The sequence below is a fragment of the Neolamprologus brichardi genome, chromosome 4, assembly GCF_056152115.1.
Source record: "Neolamprologus brichardi isolate AB-2024 chromosome 4, ASM5615211v1, whole genome shotgun sequence".
Classification (NCBI taxonomy): domain Eukaryota; kingdom Metazoa; phylum Chordata; class Actinopteri; order Cichliformes; family Cichlidae; genus Neolamprologus; species Neolamprologus brichardi.
Window position 1 is genome coordinate 7,014,427 of NC_142107.1, and position 20,771 is coordinate 7,035,197.

At 42.6% G+C, this 20,771-nt stretch overlaps 1 protein-coding gene across 2 annotated transcripts; it reads left to right on the plus strand.

Annotated features, from left to right (window-relative positions):
* Positions 1-37: 37 nt before the first annotated feature.
* Positions 38-20,103, plus strand: zgc:112183 (ras-related protein Rab-37). 2 transcript variants are annotated; one of them, XM_087839688.1, is made up of 9 exons: positions 38-178; positions 4,794-4,904; positions 12,553-12,594; positions 14,280-14,346; positions 14,486-14,538; positions 14,955-15,020; positions 15,762-15,818; positions 15,900-15,976; positions 18,731-20,103. In XM_087839688.1, exons 1-9 carry the CDS (start codon positions 38-40, stop codon positions 18,831-18,833), a joined length of 717 nt encoding a protein of 238 aa, XP_087695814.1. In that variant the 3' UTR covers positions 18,834-20,103. The 2 variants fall into 2 exon arrangements, with proteins under 2 accessions (XP_087695814.1, XP_006807888.1); XM_006807825.3 differs by lacking the exons at positions 38-178; positions 4,794-4,904 and adding exons at positions 8,071-8,934; positions 9,916-10,026 and having other exon boundaries at positions 18,731-20,058.
* The last annotated feature ends 668 nt before the right edge of the window (positions 20,104-20,771 follow it).

Below are 20,771 nucleotides of genomic sequence, written 5' to 3' on the forward strand. Positions count from 1 at the left end.
GGTTAGGAGCTGATAATTACTATTTAATAGAAGGTGGATGGACGACAGCTGGGATACGCACAGGATGAATGAGCGGGGGAAGATGGTTTCCTCGGACAGCGCGTACATGTCATCCACAGAGGATGGACAGACGCCCACGGCCATCACCTACCCTTATAATGAAGAACTAACACACAAGGTATATGTAACTATATTTAAAAATGATGGAGGAAACTAACAATATACAAACAGAAAAAAATATAAAATTCTTAATTTACTTTTAAATTAACTTTCAAAAGGATGTGCTTTTTTAAATAATTAACTATTCTTTCCACAGTCACTCCTTCTGTGTCATTTTCTGGAAACATCTGTAACCAACAATCTCCTAATAGCTCATCCAATATAACCTCCCTGTAGTACTAGGGAGTTAGGGGAGTGCAGTGTGTCATGATTTATGAGTGTGAATGGATGAATGAGACATGTTGGATAAAATTAAAAAACTAAAAGCGCTGTCCCCTTTTATTCCCCTTTTATTTGGTGTGTTTGGGTCTGAGAAAAACATTCAAATCATCAGCTTTACTGCTGTTATCACCACAACACTGCAGTGCTTTGCTGGAAAGAGCACATCACTTAATGTTCACCACCAATTTCCCGTTAGTCATCGGTCAGCAGGATAACTTCTGGACTTTGTCACAATCACAGGAGCTGCACAGTTTTAACTAAAGACAAAGCAAGTGAAATCCTGTTTATTGTCTCTGATTGTGGGCATTTCTTGCAGATAGTCTAATGGTTTAATCGCTCTGAATGCTCCGTAATTCCATTCCTGGATATGTGTGAAACAAGTATTCTATTATGATAAGCCAAGAACAAGCTCCTGCTTCCTCACTAATTGAATTCATGGATGCATTTGCTGTTTTTCCGAGTTCTAGCCTGCCAGCAGCCCCAGCACATACTACATACTGATGGTTCCAATTTTGTTTGCAGGCTGCACTGAGCCAGTTGGCTCTCAACTCTTTAAATATCCAGTAAATGTTGAAGTCCTACATGAAAACGTGTGACAAGAAACTGCTTCGGCGAGAAAGTAGAAAATAAAATATGCACTGTAAAAGCAAAAACCCGCAGTCTTTTCAGCGTTTTACCAGAAGGAACGTGGGGTGATGTGCTCTTTCTTTTGGATGTTCAGTTTGAGCTAGAATTTTAATCTCATCATGTAAAGACGTCTGCGGTGTAGCAACGCTGTCACAACTAGTTTGACAAAATGTAAAATTTGACTCCGGCAAAAGCACCAAATATGCCGAAACATATGTGGGATTCTGCTGGCCTCTAAAGCTGTCCTGGGTCTCCTCAGTGTCAGGGTTCAGACAGGTCTCTGAAAAAGCTGTAGTTAGGGTTAGGGGTTACCAGTCTCCTGTGCTTCGACTTCTGTTTCATGGCTGCTCTCGTCTCCAGCGTCAGTCCTGAAAACGTTGCGAGCATGCTGACATCAAAATTTCATGTAGGTGGTATGAAATAGTAATCTGATGGTTTCCGAGGGGGCCACACACTACATCTAACCTGGACTGCATTGTTTCTACTTCAGGTGCTCATACCTGCTCTCTCTTTGAAAGGGATGCAAGCAAACACTTTATGTTATATCTGCTATTGAAGACTAAAAGCATCCTGCTCCGGAGTTTCCATCAAAAGGAAGCACGCTGGAGAGCGAGGGAGCAAGCCACGTAGCCTCAGATGTTCGGTTTGCATGTCACCTTGTTAGATTTTTAATGTGGGGAGCAAATTGAATGTGCAGAACATGAATATCGGTGATTAAAGTGAGGCGTGCAGAGGCTGCCTGCTGTCACGCTGCACTCTATCTGAGCTCCTTGACACTGCAGATAAGAAGCAGGCAGTGGAGTCTGGCCTGCTGGAGGAGGAGGAGGAGGGTGAGGAGGACTTCTGTGTATGGGGAGGCGGTGGGGTGAGTAATGTCAATAAAGAAGGCAAGCATCTGCTGCCAAGGACCTCAAGGCTGGGTACTCTAGAAGCCAGGGAGACAATAACCATGGCGACAAGGCCAGTTGTTGCCAGAGCTGCGGTGGCAAATCAGCAGATGGCAGCTGGGGTGATGGATGACCCTCAGCAAACAGAGCCAGCGGCCGTTTCTGTGGCGCTGCGTGTTGCTTATGTGCGTGCGTCAGATTCTCGGTCTGAAACGTGTACAAGAACATTTCACACCTGCGTGACATCTTAAAGTATGTTTGTGTGAGATCTTTTCAGTTAAATCAAGCTGGCAGTAAAATAACAAATCAGGTGAAACTGCAGTATTACCACCAAAATGTTTTTGTTCCAAATAAACGTGTCCCCTGTAGGACCCTAATGTGCTAATTTAGCTATTCTCAAAGTCAACACCCTGAAAATCCCAGGGCTTCCACCCAAATATTAAATCTTCACTCTAATCAAATTACAAGAGAGATTACTTTGGCTCACCTGCAGTACCTTTGAAGGCCATCAGGGGGCTCTGGCTCTCTCTTTGGGTATCACTGTGTTAACGAGTTGTGCTTCCCACCTGAGCTTCTGGTGAAACTGCTGCCAAAGCATTTTTTTTAAAATCAACATTATGTTGCAAATAAATAGAAAAATTTAAAAGGCTAAATTATTACACATAATTTATGGACATCTATCGTTTGATTTCTTTGCATGCGTGGATTGGATGGGTTGTTAAGACTGTGAGAATTTCATTTCAACGGCAGCTTTAGAAATAGATTTACTTAGAAAACTGCTGACGTGTTCAGTTCTTATTTTACCTGCTGTATCTTCCTGGTGAGATGATGGTAGTATTACACAGCAAGGTTGTTATAGTTAACTAAAACTGAACTGAAACTAAATGGGAAACAAGATTTTATAAATAAAAACACATTTATATTACAGCCTGTGAGTCCACTGCTTTTAAAATATGTGTTTTTATTGTACCTGCACTGATTTTAATAAATCTTCCCTCTAGTATGACTTACAATGTACAACAACACCTAAAAAGACTAGAACTCACACTGAAGGTAATAAAAACTAAACTAAAACTAAAGATTTTGAACCAATGGACTAAAACAAGTAATCAAAAAATAACTGAAACTAAACCGAACTAAAACCAACAGGTCAATATGAAATAAAAGTTCAAACCTATGAAAAAATTCAAAACTATGATGACTCTGCTGCCCAGAACCTTAGAATATATTTAGATTTAAAACCTCCACATGTGACATTTTTGTGCTGTTTCTATAGATCCACTGTGATCGATAATGCATATGTAACATGATGCAGTGGGGGGGAGGAGGGGGGGATAATTATTGATCTCTTTGAGTCCTGGGTTCAAATCCAGCCTGGGGCCTTTCTGTATGCAGTTTGAATGGATGGTTGTCTGTTTGTGTAAGCCCTGTGATGGACATGTTAGCTGGGATAGACTCCAAACTCTAATTTAGAAAAGCAGAAGAAAATTAATAGATTCCACTTGCTTATTTTTAAGATATCCTAACCTGATGCTAAGAAGTTGTTTTACTAAACTGTAACTTGCCTGAACTAAAATTAGTTGGTGACACTCTATAAAGCTGCGCATGAACACAAGAAATTTCAACGTATTTTATTTGAAATTATGATGTAATTATATTTACCTACAAATACTTAAAGTTAGATGAACTAGAATAAGGGGATAACAAGTCTGGCTTTTACACAAAAAGATATTACTATGCTGTGAGTACATTTAAGTGCAATTTCATGGTAATTTTGCATGAAAACCAAATTATTTCCCCATCTTACATCCTAAATATGCTGTACTTTTCAGGGCACGGGCTGTACTATGAAGTGCATTCATCTCACCTGAATATTCGTTAGGTTAATGTACGTGATCAATGTTTTATTACTCAACAGTCCTTTTATGTATATTACAAATGTGACGAAGACTGTTCTCCCTGACCAGCTTAAAGTGAAAATAAATGTGTGTGACCTATAGAGCCAAAGTTAAGCCACTCCATAATATGACCTGCACCCTGAAAAGTACAGTGTAGTTACAATGTAAGATGGAGAAATACACTTTATTTTTCCACAAAATTAATATATTATTCAACACTTTACTGAAAGAATAGTTTGTTTCCTGTGAAATTTCCGTAGGTATGCAATACTTAAAGTGAATCAAATTATTTTTGCACATTGCACACTACTTAAAACGAGTTATACACAACTTAAATGTACTCACAGCATAGTCATTTCCTTATTTCATGTAAACACCTGACCTTTTACCCCTTTATTCTAGTGTAGCTACTTGTAAGTATTTGTAGGTAGATATAATTATATTGTAGTTTCAAATAAAATACACTAAAATACCATGTAATTACAGGGTAATTACACCTTTAGTCACGGGCTGTATTATAAAGTGTTACCTGTTGGTTAACACCTCTGTATCCAAAGCTCTTTACTTTGATGAGCTGTACTTAGGTTAAGGTCTAAGAGAAAAATGGGAGTAACAGAGAGATAGTGGCACCATAAGGATACAGGAGCAGATGTGAGGCATCAGTCTGAGACGTGAGCACGGATCTCGCACGAATAACCCGATTACATTCCCGCATCACCGGTGCCCATTGTGCTTCCCCCTTTTTGCTGTTATTGACTCCCAGCTCCGGCTGTCACACAGCATCATGGAGCACAGAGCTCCACACTGAGCAGCCTATGAACACGCGCATTGTCCTACACCGCCTGTGCCCACACAGCGCAGGGCCTCGGGCGACAAGTAGAAGCTGCAGCACTGAAGCCTGCATGATGTTGCCTCTGTCTCTCTGTAAATCTGTCTGCAGACCATCCTGGTGGGGGACAGCGGAGTGGGCAAGACCTCCCTGCTGGTTCAGTTTGACCAGGGCAAGTTCATCGCAGGGTCCTTCACCTCCACCGTGGGCATCGGCTTCACGGTGAGTCCACTTTTCATGTCCACCGCTCACCCCACCCACTCTCTATTTGTTCTGGCTCACTCATACTTCTGCCTTGCTCGCCCGTGTGTCTGTGTGTGTGTATATATATATATGTGTATGCTTTCTCTCCCTCCTCCTCCCACCTCATTAAGCCGCTGACTTCACCCGAGTGTTGAGGGACATGTCACCGTGATGGGCTGTTTGCACTAAAGTCGTGACATTTGCTGCGAAGCAAATCTTCTCTGTTTGGGTGCTGGGGAGTGTTTGACTCCTTCGGTATGTGTCAGTGAAGTGCGACGTGAATCAGTGGCGCTTCTCCAGTGCGCCAGTGTTGCATTTTATCACTGCATTCATTATAATCCTTACCACACTGCAGGGGTTAAGGATTATAGTCAATGATGCCAGTGCTACAATTGAAATTACTATCAGGAGAGCACAAGCGATGGATGCTGAGGCGTGCAGGCTATTTGCTGCTGGATGTTTGTTGCAAAGATGCTTCCAACAAGACTGATTTGATGCTTTGTGACATTTTTTTTTTTTTTTTTTTTTGTGGCTGAGGGTCAGGCTGGGTGACAAGTGAAGGCCAAAGGAGACAAACAGTCTGGTGGATGTTTTTCCCCCCTTGTTGCCACACTGATGATAACTTTGGCTTTGTGTCATTGCCATTAGTGCAGCGCAAAGGAGGGGGAAAAATCTGCAGGAAAGTAGAAAACTGGCTTTGGCATTGCACATTTGCATAAGTTTGCATAAATGTATGATCTAAGGTTCAAACGCCCTGCAGAAAGATGCACTACAAAAATAAATAGATAAATAAATAAATCCCCTGGAAGCGTAAGTGTGCTGGATTAAAGTCAGGGGTGAGACAGGGTGTGCAAAAAGCGCCTTTCACTGGGTGTCTGCAGGCGACACTTTGAAAGGACCTGGCTGAGATGATCAGCAAGGTGGAAATTCAGGCAGTTGTGCTGAGCTGGCCGGAACAAATTGAGACTTAAAGCTTTTTCAGTCTCTGCGTTCAGATATTTTAGACATGTCTTCTCTTCATAAGCCGTAAAGCAGTGAACCGGGGGGAAAACGGGCACGCAGGAACTGGTAACTGACAGTTTATCTGATACGATCTGAAATGTTAAATTGACTCATTTTCCTCAGCTGCACCTCCAACGTGCTGCTCTGACACGGCTCCGTCATGTCGGTTAGTGAGTGTTTTTTCCACGTGGAGTAATTTGCTGAGAGTGAGAGACGCGAGTTCTTTAATGAGAACAGTGCAGGTTTGATTTAAATTACTATAACTGAGCAAATAAAGCAACATGACAAAAGTGGCAGGAGGTAAAAAAAAAAAAAAAAGACTTGCACAGAGCTGTGAAAGTATTTGCCACCTTCCCGATTTCTTAGCTTTTTTGTACATTTGCCAAACTTAAATGTTTCAGATCATCAAACAAGTTTTCCAAACTTACCTGGCCCTGTGTGAAAAAGTAACTGCCCTCTAAACCTAATAACTGGCTGTGCCAGTAGCAAGAACTGCAATCAAGTGTTTGTGATAACTGACAGTGAATCTTTCACACAATAGAAGGGATTTTGGCCCACTCTTCTTTGCAGATTTGTTTTAATTCAGCCACACTGGAGGGTTTTCAAACACGAACAGCCTATTTAAGGTCATGACTTTGACTAGGTCAATCCAAAAGCTTAATTTTGATGTTTTTTTTAAGACATTCATAGCCCGACTTGCTGGTGTGTTTCGGATCATTGTCTTGCTCCAGAACTCAAGGGCCTTTCAGCTTCAGGGGACAAACTCATGGTCAGAAAATATCCTTCAGGATTTTCTAGTAGAGAGCAGAATTCATTGTTCCAACATTTGCAACAAGTTGTTTAACTTGTTGGAAAGCAGCCCTAGACCATCACACCACCACCACCATGTCTGACTGTGGTGGTGTTGTTGATGTTCTCTTTAAATGCTACGTCAGTTTTATGCAGATGGACTGAAACCTTCTAAAAAGTTCAACTTTCGTCTTGTCAATTCACAGAATATTTCCCCAGATGTTTTGGAGATCATCACAATGTTTTTGGGTTTTTATTTTGAAAATGTGAGCCTTTGTGTTTTTTGGTCAGCAGTGGTTTTCTCCATAGATTCCAGTCGCTTTTGTATTGTTGAATCATGAACTCTGAATTTAACTGAGGCAAATGAGGCCTGCAGTTCTTGTTGTTGTTCTGGGTTCTTTGTGACCTGAATGAATCGCTGATGCGCTCCTGGAGTCCGTTTTTGTTGGCAAGAAATTTATGGGAAGATTCAATATAAGTTTTCCCCATTTGTGGTTCACTGGAGTCCCAAAGCCTTAGAAATATCTTTGTAACCCTTTACAGACTGATACATGTCAGTGACTTTGTTTTTCAGCTGTTTCTTTTAGAAATCTGTTGCATCATCTAAGGTGCCTGGAAAGAAAAGTGACTGGACTTTTTGCTTTTCTTTCCGGGCTTCTTAGAGTCTTGTGACCTGGATGACTGACAAACCAGTCAGACATATTGCGTTTTGAAATCTTTTAGCCTGCTTCTGTTTGTCAGACAGCTTCCGTTTCATTGATTTCTTTATCCAACATGTCTGGCAGTAATCAGGCCTGGGTGTGGCTTTCAGCTCTCCAAGAAAAAACAATGTGGTTAACCACAGTTAACTCATGATTTAACAAAGGATCACACGCAGCGACGTAGATTGGGGTCGCTTTTCCCCCCAAAATGAATTAAATCTCCATTTTAAAAAGAAACTCGGAAGTAAAACAGAAAACAAATGCGGACACAGAGGGCAAGGATGCCAACCACAAAACCACGACATGCCCAGCTCCATGTTTTCTCATTATGTTAATGCCAGAGGGGGAGACGCTGCTGTTACCGTTGACGGGGACTCGTGAGCTCATATGTGTGAGAGGCAGATCGCATGTCAGTTACGTAACATAAATGATCTGTGACCGTGCCGCCTTTAGTCCCGTCTGAGCGCGGAGAGTCTCCTCTCCGAACGGCAGGTGGAGACAAACACTGTCTGCTGCTGTAGCTGGAAACTGGGAGGAACACTGGTCGATCAAGAAGGCGCAAGAATAACAAAAGACTCAAACCAGTTTAACAAGACTCGATAGAATGTCCCAGGATAACAAAAAAAGATGTTTGTAAAAATTGGGCACATATTATGTGCGGAGGTTTTTGTGTGTGCGCAGGGATGTTGATGATGGTGTAAATGAACAGCCAAGTATGATTTGTGGATCTTTAAACTAGTAGTCCGTCCACCTCTCACCTGTGCGTGTGTGTGTGTGTGTGTGTGTGGATGGGGGGGGGATCCTCTCGGTCGAGCACCAACACCTGTGGCAGATGAGTCAGCCGTCAGCGCGTCTGACCCCCGCGGCTCCAATGTCAGCGTGAAAGACCCACCATCGTCCGCGGAGCTGCTGTCGACGTCCTCGCATAGCTGCTCAGTTAATGATCTGCCCACGCCACGATGCACTGCTCTGCTCTGAACAATCACACTAATGTTTCCGCCTGCTTGTCATCACTGCCTTCTCCTTGACTACTGGATGGCGCCGCTGCAGCTGATGTTTAAGTTTTGACCGTCTTCTTCCGCGTCCTCTCATAGTGCGCGAGTTGAGGTGTGATTTTTTTCTCTCTCCTCCTTTCTTTACTTGGGAAGGTGATCCTTTCGTGGCCACACGCAGTATGCGAGCAGAGGTGGAGGTTGGCGGACACTGGGACTGAGTTGGCGGAGATCTCGCTGGAGGCTCTTTGCGCGTCTTTCTTCCTGTTTTTGTTTTTTTTTTTTTTTTTGGTTTGTTTGTTTGTTTTGTTTTCTTGGACACCTTCGGAGATCGGAACTGTTTGGGGTTTTTTAATTTTTAATTTTGGAAGGGGGGAAGGCTCTTTAGCCTGCGCTCTTTCCCTTGGCACTGCGATGTCCACGAGAAAGGCATCGTTGACGGAGAAGCAGGCAAAAAACGGCACATCAAAATATGTCTTGGAGAGATGCGCTTCTATTAACGAGTATTACGATATTGCCTTCAAGGTGTGTATTTCCCTCTTGTTGTGTCTGTGTTCGGGGGGCTTGTTTTGCCTTTTTTGTGGTGCTACTGTTGGAACAGGTGTGTACATTTATTGCACTGTGACAGCTGGGTGTACCTTCAGCAGCAGCAACACGATTATTGACTTTTCACATGTGCAGCGCTCACTGGTGATCACAAGCGAGAGAGAGAAAAGAAATGCAATCTGAAGGCTCTGCCTTTTAGCAGGCCATTATTTTTACAGTTTGCATAATGACAGCATAGCAGACAAGTCATCCACCCGGTTTGGTGCTGAATAAACCTTTCTTTGGGGAGGCTCTAAATTCTCGTCCGCCCAGATGTTTGCAGAGGGTGTACTTGTTGCTCCTCACAGCTTCTGCTGAATGAGAGCCGCCCAGGTTTTTCACACTGTTCCATCAACTCACAGAGACGGCAGCAAAACTTGCATTCAAGTGCAACTCCGTTAGCCCGTGCGCATTTGCATGGCGTGCTTTTTCTTTTATTGAAGCAGCCATGACTCGGTGTAAGCAACGCGTAATATTTTCACCTTCATGCTGCTGGATTGATTGTACAATTACGCACCCCCGTTGTTGTAATTATATTGATTGGAAAGGTGTGCCTGCTGGAAAGAAAATTTAAAAAAATGATGAGAGTAAAATTACAGAGTTGGCTTATCACATGTTAACCCCACCACCCAGTACTTGCAAAGTGTCACATCCTGGTGGCGGCTAAGTCAACACTGTAGTGTACTGTGGCTGTATTTGCCTACATTATACAAGCTTACCGACATGATATACTGCACAGCGTGGTCGTGGGTGTCAAACTGTATGATTCCAGCTGTGAAATGTTCATGCAGTGTGTTTAATGCAACGCACATCTGTCGGTTTATTTTTGTGTCAGTGGGTTTTTGTTTTGTTTTGTTTGTTTGTTTTGATCAGCTGTAACCTGTTGTCCCCTCTTCTTCTTTGGTGGTGGGTTTGCTCTAGGTGATGTTGCTGGGAGATTCGGCCGTGGGGAAGACATGCCTCTTGGTGCGCTTCAAAGATGGGGCATTTCTGGGAGGCAACTTTATAGCCACCGTTGGAATAGACTTTAGGGTGAGAGAGAGATTCTGTAGAAGTCACCCAATGAACCATAATGATGCTCAATTTCTCTATGAGCCTTTCCGTGTGCGTGTGCATGTGCGTGCGTGCGTGCGTGTGTGTGTGTGTGTCAGTATTCTTGTTAATCATATGAAGCAATAACTTACGTGTGCAAAAACAACCTAATACTATCCGCTAAACAACAAAAACAACAGTAATCCGTCTGTTAACGAGCGACATCGACCCAATTATCACCCTGCAGTTTCTGCGAGGAACACTTCGTAATTCTGCGTTGATAGCACCAAATGTACAAACAAAAATCAGTGGAGTTCACAGACCACTTGTGCTGTTAGGCTGCGGACTGCTTCATAAATGTCTTGACAGATGCCTGCCCACGTCCATGTCTCCTGGAAAGATTGGCTGCAGCTCAGCTCAGTCCTGGAGGAGTCACCATGCTGACAGACGAGCTCTTATTCACACACACCTCGTGCGCGCGCGCACACACACAACCCACACACTGGATTTGATGCAAACGGGCAAATGTGCTGCTCGGACCGAGTGGACAGGCTCACCCTCAGCATCCCAGTTTTCCTCCAATCAGAGCAAAGCACTCTCACTAATGGCAAGTCAAGTAGGGGGTTGGATGGGTAGGTGGGTGGGGGTGGTTCGAGGAGGAAATTGTGCTGCATTAGCCAAAGTGATGTATTGTCTTCTCTGGATGGAGGTGCAGACACGAAGGAGCGTAATGGATGTCTGACAGGTACAGGAAGCATCAGCATATCTCACTCTGCCTCCCCTCGCTCAGCAACAAGTGCTGCAGCCAATTCATAAAATGCATCAACACCGATCAACACTTGCATTCGTTTGTGGTGTCAGACTGAGGACCTGGCAGAGAGTCACTTTTTGCTGTCACATTTGGGCGAAAGGTGAAAAGGTTGTCTCATACGCATGCACAGGCAGACAGGCAGTGTGTTGTTGCAGCTTGTAACATGGCCGGTCTATTTTCGGCATGCTTCCTTGTAGCAGTTACTCAGCATGCGGGCTCCTCTCACGTCATAATTTTGTGGGGGGGGGGGAGAAAATGGAAACCCATGGCAACTAATGCAGGGGTTGAACCATGTCCATTCCGCCAAAAGCAGACGATTCAGCAGGTGGCAGCTCGTTGCTGCCAGTGACAGCCTTGCACACGTCATAGAGGTTTCGTTATTTGTGTTTCTGTGCGGCTTTTGTGTTATGTTTTTCTGTCTTTTTTCTTTTTCTTTTTTTCTTTTTTGACGTGCGTGCTTCCGTGCTTTTGCAGGAAAGGCAGGGAGCGTTTGAGATGACCTGTCACTGATAAGAAGTTTCAGACTGATTAAGGAAGTGCACTCGCGAGTCATACTTCCTTCGTGTCGTGGTGGTTTTTGCAGTACATGCTTGAAATATGCATATGACCTGGTTTCGTCCTGCAGGTCACGGTGGCATGAAAAACCCCCTCAAATTCTCCCTTTACCCCCATGATGCCACGCACCGGAGAACTCTTGTTGTTTGCTCCTCTTTTGCACCCTTCCCAAAAATCTGTTTTCTACAGATTTTCTACAGATTACAAAAATCTGTAGTCTTTTTTTGTTGTTTGTTTTAGCGAAGGTGGCCAGATCATCCAAACATCGATAGTACCGATACCGAATGTTGGTACTGGTATTGGATCGATACTAGTGCAACAGGATCGATATATCCATATTTTGTTTCTATCCTCAGTTCAGTATTAAAACCTCTGAATTTTATTTAAATAATTAATTTACACACGTATATATATATATATATATATATATATATATATATATATATACACACACACACACACACACACACACACACACATAAATATAAACCTCCAACTTCAAGTATGCACTATAGTCACAGATTTCACATAGGTGAAAGTGTAAAAAGTGTAAAATGTGTGTTTTGTCATATCAATCTATTATTGTGGAAAACAAAACTCATTAGCGTTCATTAAAATGTGTTCCCAGACTGATGTCATAAATCATGACACCCTGCTCTCACCTCCTGCCTTCATGGGTTAAAAGTATCGATACTGGAACTGGTATCTGCAATAATGGCCTTGTATTTACTCGTTATCGGATCAGTACCAAAATTTGCAGCATCTTAATCACAGCACTATTTTTTAGCCGGTCGCCTAAACTATTTTAGACCGATCTTTTCTTTTCTTTTTTAAAAACAGGAAATCAGAGGGCACCCCTACAGGGCGGCAGGAAATTAACGGGGGAGTCCGTTGTTCTGCTGCCAGTCCTCTTTCTCACTGTTGTGTAATTAAGTCTCTTATCCCAAAGACCTCGCTGTTGTGTGGGTGTTGCAAATTACTTTCCCTGCCAGCATTCAAAGCCACTTTTAGTCGCCTTGTTTCTTTTTGTCACACGCTGAGTCCATGAGCTTTTTTGGTCCGCTGTGATGTTCGTCATTCATTTCTGTGCCATTTCCGCAGCACTCCAGTCTCTAAACATATGGTGACTTGTCTCACGCAGACTCTCCTTGTTTTCTTAGAATAAAGTGGTGGATGTCGACAACCTGAAAGTCAAGCTACAGGTGAGAGCGTTGCACCTTGTCGATGTCTGCCTGCATTTCACCTCATCGCATGACAGCTCCTCTTTCATCCCTCAAGCAGCTTTAATGGCCTCAGCTTTAGGTTCACCTCAGTTCATCCAGGGTGGGAGATGATAGAGAATCCAAAATTACCTGGAAAAGAAAAATGGATTTCTCCATTTAAATAAAATCTGCGATTTTAACCACTGTTAAATATATCCAGTTAAAGATATTGTGTTAGTAAAAAGGGATTTGGGGTTTTATTCCGGCAGCATGCTGTTGGCACACAGTCCCCCAAAACATGGCAGTCTATCATTATGACCTGTTCATTCAACACTGAGTGGGAGGCAACAGATTTAGACTCCTCTGCTATCTTAGCTTCTCTTTTTTTGCAAGCATTAAACATTAAGGGGGAAAAAAATCCTGTGATTAATCCCAAAATAGACATAATGAGTTACAGCAGAAAATCTAAAGTCTCAAAAAGGTTCAGAGACTTCAAAGGGGCTGGATGTATATATTTAACATTTCCTCATACCATTTATTTCACATTACAAATCATAGCATTTGTTTAGCGTGATTAGCTTTGCTCTTTGATTTGTGTTTTGGAAACACTGGGTTTAAAAAAAAAAAAAAGCATATAGCTTAATATTGTAGGTTAACCTACATAGTGGCTCAGGAAGTTCAGAAGCAGCCCTACAACCTGCCAACATGCTGAATCAACAGAAACACCACATGTCTATATACTGACAGCTAAATTAGTTTCATTTGATACTGAACTACAGGTGAAAGTGTGGTTTGTGTTTGTTATACATATAATAGTGTATAATAAATGCTGAGAAATGCCTAGAATATAGTAAAATATAGTAAAAATGCAGGATTTATTTAAGGATGTATTCAAGAAAACAGCTGCTACACTAGGCCAACTAATTTAGCAGTTGCTCTACTAGAGCCAGTAATTTTGCAAGACAATGAGCTAAATGGCCAAGCTGGTCATTTATTATAATTATACTCCCGGGCCGCTTCATTAGGTACACCTGTTCAGCTGCTCTCGTAACGCAAATATGTAATCATCCAATCACATGGCAGCAACATTTAGGCATGTAGAGGTGGTTAGGGCAACATGCTCAAATTGAGCATCAGAATGTGGAAGAAAGATGATTAAAAGTGACTTTGAACGTGGTATGTTTGTTGGTGCCAGACGGGCTGGTCTGAGTATTCACCAAATTCACCAAATCATCTCAAACTGGATTCTTGAACATGACAATGAGTTCACTGTAGTGCAGCAGCCTCCACAGTCATGCAGCCAACAAATCTGCAGCAACTGTGTGATGCTCTCATGCCAACATGAATCAAAACTTCTGAGGAATATTTGCAGCACCTTCATGAATTGGGGCAGATCTGAGGGTCCAATCCGGTAATAGCAAGGTGTACCTAATGAATTGACCAGTGAGCAAAAAGCTACAAAAATACAAAGTTTAGCTTTATCAGCAAGCTTTAACTTCTAACTTCAACTACTCAGATTCTGGATTTGAATCAAATCTTCACATTTACTGCGTTAGCGCTTTGTGGAGAGGTATTATCGCTCGCAGTGCGTGCTGCTGACAACAGGCTGTCTTGTATTTCGTGAGGGTGGATCAGGATGCACACCAGTGTTTGTATACCATGTATCTGTGTGCTTTGTTACCCAGATATGGGATACAGCCGGCCAAGAGAGATTCCGCAGTGTAACGCACGCCTACTACAGAGATGCCCAAGGTAACCTTAGCAATTTTATGTATTTTACTTCCTCATGCTCTCCGTGTGGGGGAAGGTCTAGAGTAGGTAGTGAAGCAAAGCAGTGTGTGTGTTCATCTATGAAAGAGTAGCCCTTTTTCAAATGTTTCCTTTCTCACAGCGTTACTCCTGCTTTATGATATCACCAGCAAGCCATCATTTGACAACATCAGGGTAAGACTTTCTCAGATTACTTACCCCCTTGTGCTTTCGCTGCCTCTGCCTCTCATTGCTCCTCTCTGCTCTGTGTTTATTTTCACTTCCTGCTCCCAAGCCCCCTCAAGCTGAACGTTAAACTCTATTTACATGCAAAGTACTGCGGGGGCCCGTAGCGTCTTCTCTCTTTAGAATGACAAGATGTTATCATTTGCTTGGTTACACAGTTTCAATAATGAAAAGCAATAAAAACATTCAAGGACAAGAGTGACTCAGTGACGCCATGATTGATTGGAGGGTGGTAATAACGCACTGCTCAGGAGGAACCACAGAGCGCTTGCTTCATCTGGTGGTGTTTGCTTCTTTTTTTTTTTAATTGACCAATACCCCCCTCCTCCTCCTCCTCTGACTGTCTATCTTTTCTACTTTTGAAGGCTTGGCTGACTGAAATACACGAGCATGCCCAGAAGGATGTGGTCATCATGTTGCTCGGCAACAAGGTGAGCATAGCTTCCGTTTAGTGTTACATAAAAGATTAGGAGCATAACAAGTCCTTCGCACAATTTTAACACGCCGTTGTCACACTTTGTCACACATGCACGAATGCAAACTCTTAATCTCTTAACATAACGTTTCCAAGCGCACAAATTGATGTCCTGACCGTGTTGCTGTGTGTCTCCTCTGATTTGTGTGCTTTTAATGTGCACACTTGTGCACACAGAGACGGCCTGTTTTCAAATTTGTCGCTTTCATCCATCATCCGGTGTTATTCCATCATCATGACTATTAAGGATACATTCATCCAAAAACAGTGCCTCACTAAACTGCTGTTGCTTTGCTTCAAGCGGCCGATGCATTGAATATTTCCTGCAAAGCACTTCTGGTGATGAAAAGAGACATTTTCCTGTCTCACTGCAACAGCAGTCATTGCTAATATATCTAAAAGCTCCCTCTGGTGGCTCAGAGAAAAACTCACTTGTCTCAAGGGTCTTAGATGTCACGTAGCAGCAGCTCAGATTGTTTGCTGTGAAAGCAGCGGGACTGGTGGCATCGGTCTTCTGCTGGAGGTGGAGATTCTGACATTTCACCAGTCTGAAGGAGATCTGGCTCACCAGCTGGCGGCCCGGCTGCCAGATAAGAGACAGGACGTGCCGGCTGACGAGATGTAGCGGATGGCATGGTGAATCTGTGACCCGTCATCTACACTGTGATGACTTGTTTTTCCGTTTGCTGTCTTACAGTCAGACATGGCTGCAGAGAGGGTCGTGAAGACGGAGGATGGAGAGAAGCTCGCCAAGGTAATGCATGACATTTTCAAGTGGTTATGTTCTCCACAGCAGTGGAGAGTCTTTACTCTTCTAATGTTTTTTCCATCTCAGGAATATGGAGTGCCATTTATGGAGACCAGTGCCAAGACCGGAGTCAATGTGGACCTGGCTTTTCAAGCTATAGGAAAGTAAGTTTTAAACCTCCTGTAATCAATACCTATGTGTACACAATGGATGAGATTACATTATGTAATGGAAATTAGTTGACCGAAGCGAAGAACCCACTTCGGTGTAGGTCAGCTGATAATTTCTGGTTTTACAGAATGTGGCTTTGAAGATTTAGTTGGCTTTCAGCACATACATAGCATCATCTTACCAGGTAAAGCACCAATGTGTCTGGCTAATGTGATAACAGGCAGTTTTGTTGCCATGGTAGCATAGTAGGGTAATATTATGTTATTCTTTTTTAAATTTTTCCGGCCATCCTCAAGTCTTACAAGGAGCAAATAATGCAGGTTTAAGAGATGTATGATCGAATGCTAATGTTAATAATATACTTGCATTTTATTTTCCCCCACTATGCGTAAAAAAGCCTAAACTCCACCTAATTTCCAGTTAAAATCTGACTAAAATAATCACTGAGCGCTAACCCAAGAAGAAAATAATGCAAAGCCAGCAAATAAATTAAATGGGTGATGGGGAAAAAAGAAAAAAATGAAGGTTTTGGACATACCAAGTCAGAGTTCTGTTGCAGTTATGAGCATGAGATGCATGTTTTGAATACTTTTGGTCTGCTGCTGTTTGTCTTTTTTGGAACAGGGTCGTTGCAATATGGGAAAAAGAAATCCCACAACATTTAATGTTTTAAACAATATGCTGCCAGCGTTGTGGGGTGAGTTTAACCATAACCTCATCCAGTAGCTTTGGGATAAACTGGATCATAGACCACAGTGGTATTTGTGGCTGAATTGAATCCTTTGAGCCAGTTTATAAACTCTAATGGGATTGATTCCCAGAAGAGTCTAGGCTCATGTAATAGCTTATTAATGTGCATAGTTTTAGAATAACATCTTTAATGGCCACATATGGGTAGGATATCTGAGCGTCAATACACTTTTAGCCTTGTAGTGTATTTAGTGTTGTATTCTGATCTCAGAATGGACTAAAGGTTTATTTAGAAACTGACTTTGTACTCAGTCTAAAAAGTAAACTAAAAAGACACTGCACAGACTATACATATCAGCAAAAAAGAGGTAGATCTAGTTATTGTAAAGTTTTTACTTTTGCAGCTATAGTTTATCAGTCATACATTTTATTTCTGGGTCTCATAGCTGATTCATTCATTTTGCCATGTGGGGAGTCTGTAGATCCCACTTTTGATTACCTAAATAAAAAAATGAGTCATTTTTTAGCTTATTTAATGGAACAAAAAGAATGTTGTATTCATAAATATACACTGATTAACGTGTAACGTCTGTCAGGGTGTCCAAAGCCGACAATGTTAGATCCACTTCAAAGACTGTTTCACTAACAGCAGCTAACAGAAACGCCTACAGAGAGAAAAGTTCAGGATATCCTCAAAAACTCACCTCAGCGTTGCTGTCATCAGACAGCAGTGAGCTTTAGTGACTCACTCGCTTGCATCAGACCCCTTTCACAAAGTTTTACAGCTACCAGAGTAAATGCATGCGGACACCCAGCATATTGACACCTGAGGTAAACACACTCACTACAGATAAACACCAGCCAGAGGTGTTTGTCCCACAGGGGCCACCGTAGCTAGGAATATGCACTTAATTGGAAGGGGTAAGAAAACAGAATTCAATTGACTGGAATCTGGAACTTACTGAAATTTAGTGGTGAGATTTTACACACTATACCTTTAAATTTTGCAACTTTTCCCCTTCTTGTGTGCCTCTGCACCACTTCCACCACTTGCCTGGAAGTAGCCTATTTGTCAATTTCACCACCGACCTCAAACTTGCAAAAACTAAGAAAAGAGAAGAAAACAAAGAAAACAGATCCAGATTTGATGTTGAGGATCATTAGTGGCCATGAAAGCTGGACGACCAATGCTGGCCTTGCAAACACAATCATTCACACAATCAACATTTGGCTTACTTTTCTTTTCTGAATAAAAAATGAAGTCGCAGGGTAAATCATCGCTGATGACATCTCGTATCTTAGACTTCAAAAGCTATTCTCCTTTTAAAGACAGAACCCTTTGCAGTACGAACTGAATATAAATTGCACTAAATTGTGCATGTTTTTGTGCTCGGTCCACAAAGGTAACAAACTAATGAATTCTCTTCAGCTCGGGTCATGCTTGTGGAATAATGAACGGTGAGATTTCACATGAGGGTATTATATTCGCTCCATGCATACGCCTGACCTCTGTTGTTTACTCTGATGTTCTCCTCTCGTTATGTGGTTGTTGTTTTTTGCTTCTCTGTCTCAGACTTTAAATTGATGCAATCAAGCCTTCCTCTTCAACTACTGCAAACCACTGGTTTTTGTTTAGTTTGTTGTTTGCTCCTGTTGTCTATAATTATTATTAGTATGAGACTGTTTGCATGTCAGGTTTCCTCTGGACTCTAAATAATAAGTGTGTGATTGCTGTATTTTAATGAGTTACTGACTGGAAGCAAATCTACAAAAGGTTCACATGAAGTCTGCAATGACGGCTTATAACGTGTGCTTCCAGACCTGCAAATGAAATGAATGCAGGTGATTTGTAATGCTGATGTGATGGCAGTCTTAAGTGGATATCAGATTAAATGATAGCACGCCTGAGGCATTCTGATAAAATCTCAGAACACGGAGATCCTGATACGTTTCTCTTCGTTTCTCATATTCTTTATTTGCTCAGCCTGTCTGTGCTCCATCCCACACATCCGCCACCTCTGCATCTAACTTCCTGCATCTCTCTCTTTCTCTATCAGGGAGCTGAAGCACAGAGCGACGCAGCAGCCAAATGAGCCCAAGTTCCAGATACACGACTACATCGAGTCTCAGAAGCACAAGACTGGCTGCTGTGGCCCGTAGCTGATGCTGATAATCCGGCAGCGAGAGACACATACAGATAAAGAAATGTGGAGGGAGGGAAAGTTTAAAAAAAAGAAAAGAAAAAAAAAGGCTGGTCTCTCTTATGAAAGCCAATCCCTGCACCAAAACCTGAGAAGCAGACGTCCTCGTCTTCGCTCCACCGAGCTTTCGGCTGAATGAAAGTGAATCTGGATTGGTTGCCATCCCCTATTTGAAATGTGAATTTCTACCTTTTATGTCACGTGTAGAGATATTTGTGGGTTTTTTTGTGGTGACAGTTGTATCAAAGCTACCAGTCAGAAGTTGCGGACTGAAACGCTATATCCATCTGCAGGGATGGGAAGAATGAACAGGTTAAACAACCGCTGGTGCCGGCGATTGCCAGCGTGGATATAGCATTTCATTGCTGCACAACTCTGAGCTTGTTTAATCCCAGTTATATCAGGCTGTGAACAGAATCCTTTTTTGGCCTTACAGTCTTTTAAATCTTTAAGTGAGTCTGAGTCTCACGATGAGATTGTAGCTAAAATGATCCCATCTGTTCACATCTGTACTGCTGTTAGATAGAATAAAGCCAACGTTTGGAGGGCGTTTACCCACTCTGTGTCTGTCTGTACATTCAATTCAGGGCCAGTGACACGCCATCCCGAGTACTGTATGTGTAACTATAGACAGTGGGATTATTTTCACTGTTCCCTCCACATGCACCACTCACACACAGCAACAGCACAGCACTCCCCCTCACACAACCATTGTCGTGTCTCCTTCGGTGGTGGATGTCGGTGTGTGTAGCCTGTAGCGAAGCTGTATTTGTGCATCACTTTTCTTTGTACGCTGTTCTTTGCTCATTATGAACGTTTGCTCGTCAGACTTGCTCTGTGTCACATTTGTCCTTTCTTGAGAGGTTGTCACGGTGATCACAAAGTGCCACGAAAAAGTGCTTTGTTGTCATACGATCTATAAAAAAATATATATATATTTTGTAATGTACGTGCTGCTGCTTTATTGAAGTCTGGCTCGTCTGCGTTTCTGTGTGTGTGTGTGTGTGTGTGTCTGTGTGTGTGTGTGCTTGAGTAGGGGTCGCTGACAAACGGCAAGATGTGCTGCAGTTAATGAGCCACTGTGTGGCAGCAGCTGCCCTGTTTATTCTCCAACATGCACAGCTAGAGAAAATAAAGTGTTTTATCAATCAGATAGATAACTGTACACATGTTAATAACTGTGGATGTGTGAGTGTGTTTTATGATGTCACTGTATGTAGGCAAGCTTTTTGCCAAAGGATGCTCAGGATCTGTGTGGTTGCACAGGTTAGATGGACTAGTGCACTGGGGTGATGTGAGAAGACATGAAATACTTAAGAACACAGTCGTGATTCACTGTACACCTGAAGGCGGCTCACATCCATCTACAGTATGACTCACTTAGCAGACCCACTGAGGCTTTCGGTCCTTTCCTGTGTAAAAAAAAGTGCATTATTTGAGCGACTTTCCATCACCAACTTGAACCCACTGCTGCACGTGGTCAGCATACTGCTGCGAGCTTCTGCGTCTGTCCTCTTATCAGGGCTGGCAGCATTCTCAGCTAAGAAGTCAAATCCTGCCCGAGGTTTTAGCCGAGCAGCTTCCTGTCAGGATCTATTTCCACTGCCATGTCACTCATATCTCATGGGATGACAGTGGAGTTGAAAACTGATGCTGATTATTCTTGACAGACGATCGCATAGCCAGAAGTGAATCTTTTGTTGGAGTTTAGGAGTACTTGAAAGTCGATGCAGGGCTCCTAAAATGCCCAGTTTGTTCACATTGATCATTTAAATCGCGGTCATCTCCAGCTTCACCTGTTTTTACTGGACTCCACTCGGGTACTTTAGCACGACTTAGCTTTCTTTTGATTGGTTGCCCCTCGCAAACAGCAGGTGGGTGGGGCATCTGTGCTCAC

Excerpts from the sequence above, each read along its gene's own strand:
- zgc:112183 (XM_087839688.1), top strand. The coding sequence starts at position 38 with ATGGACGACAGCTGGGATACGCACAGGATGAATGAGCGGGGGAAGATG. Across the intron at positions 179-4,793 it reads ATGAAGAACTAACACACAAG|ACCATCCTGGTGGGGGACAG; the intron begins GTATATGTAACT and ends ATCTGTCTGCAG. Across the intron at positions 15,021-15,761 it reads TCATGTTGCTCGGCAACAAG|TCAGACATGGCTGCAGAGAG; the intron begins GTGAGCATAGCT and ends GCTGTCTTACAG.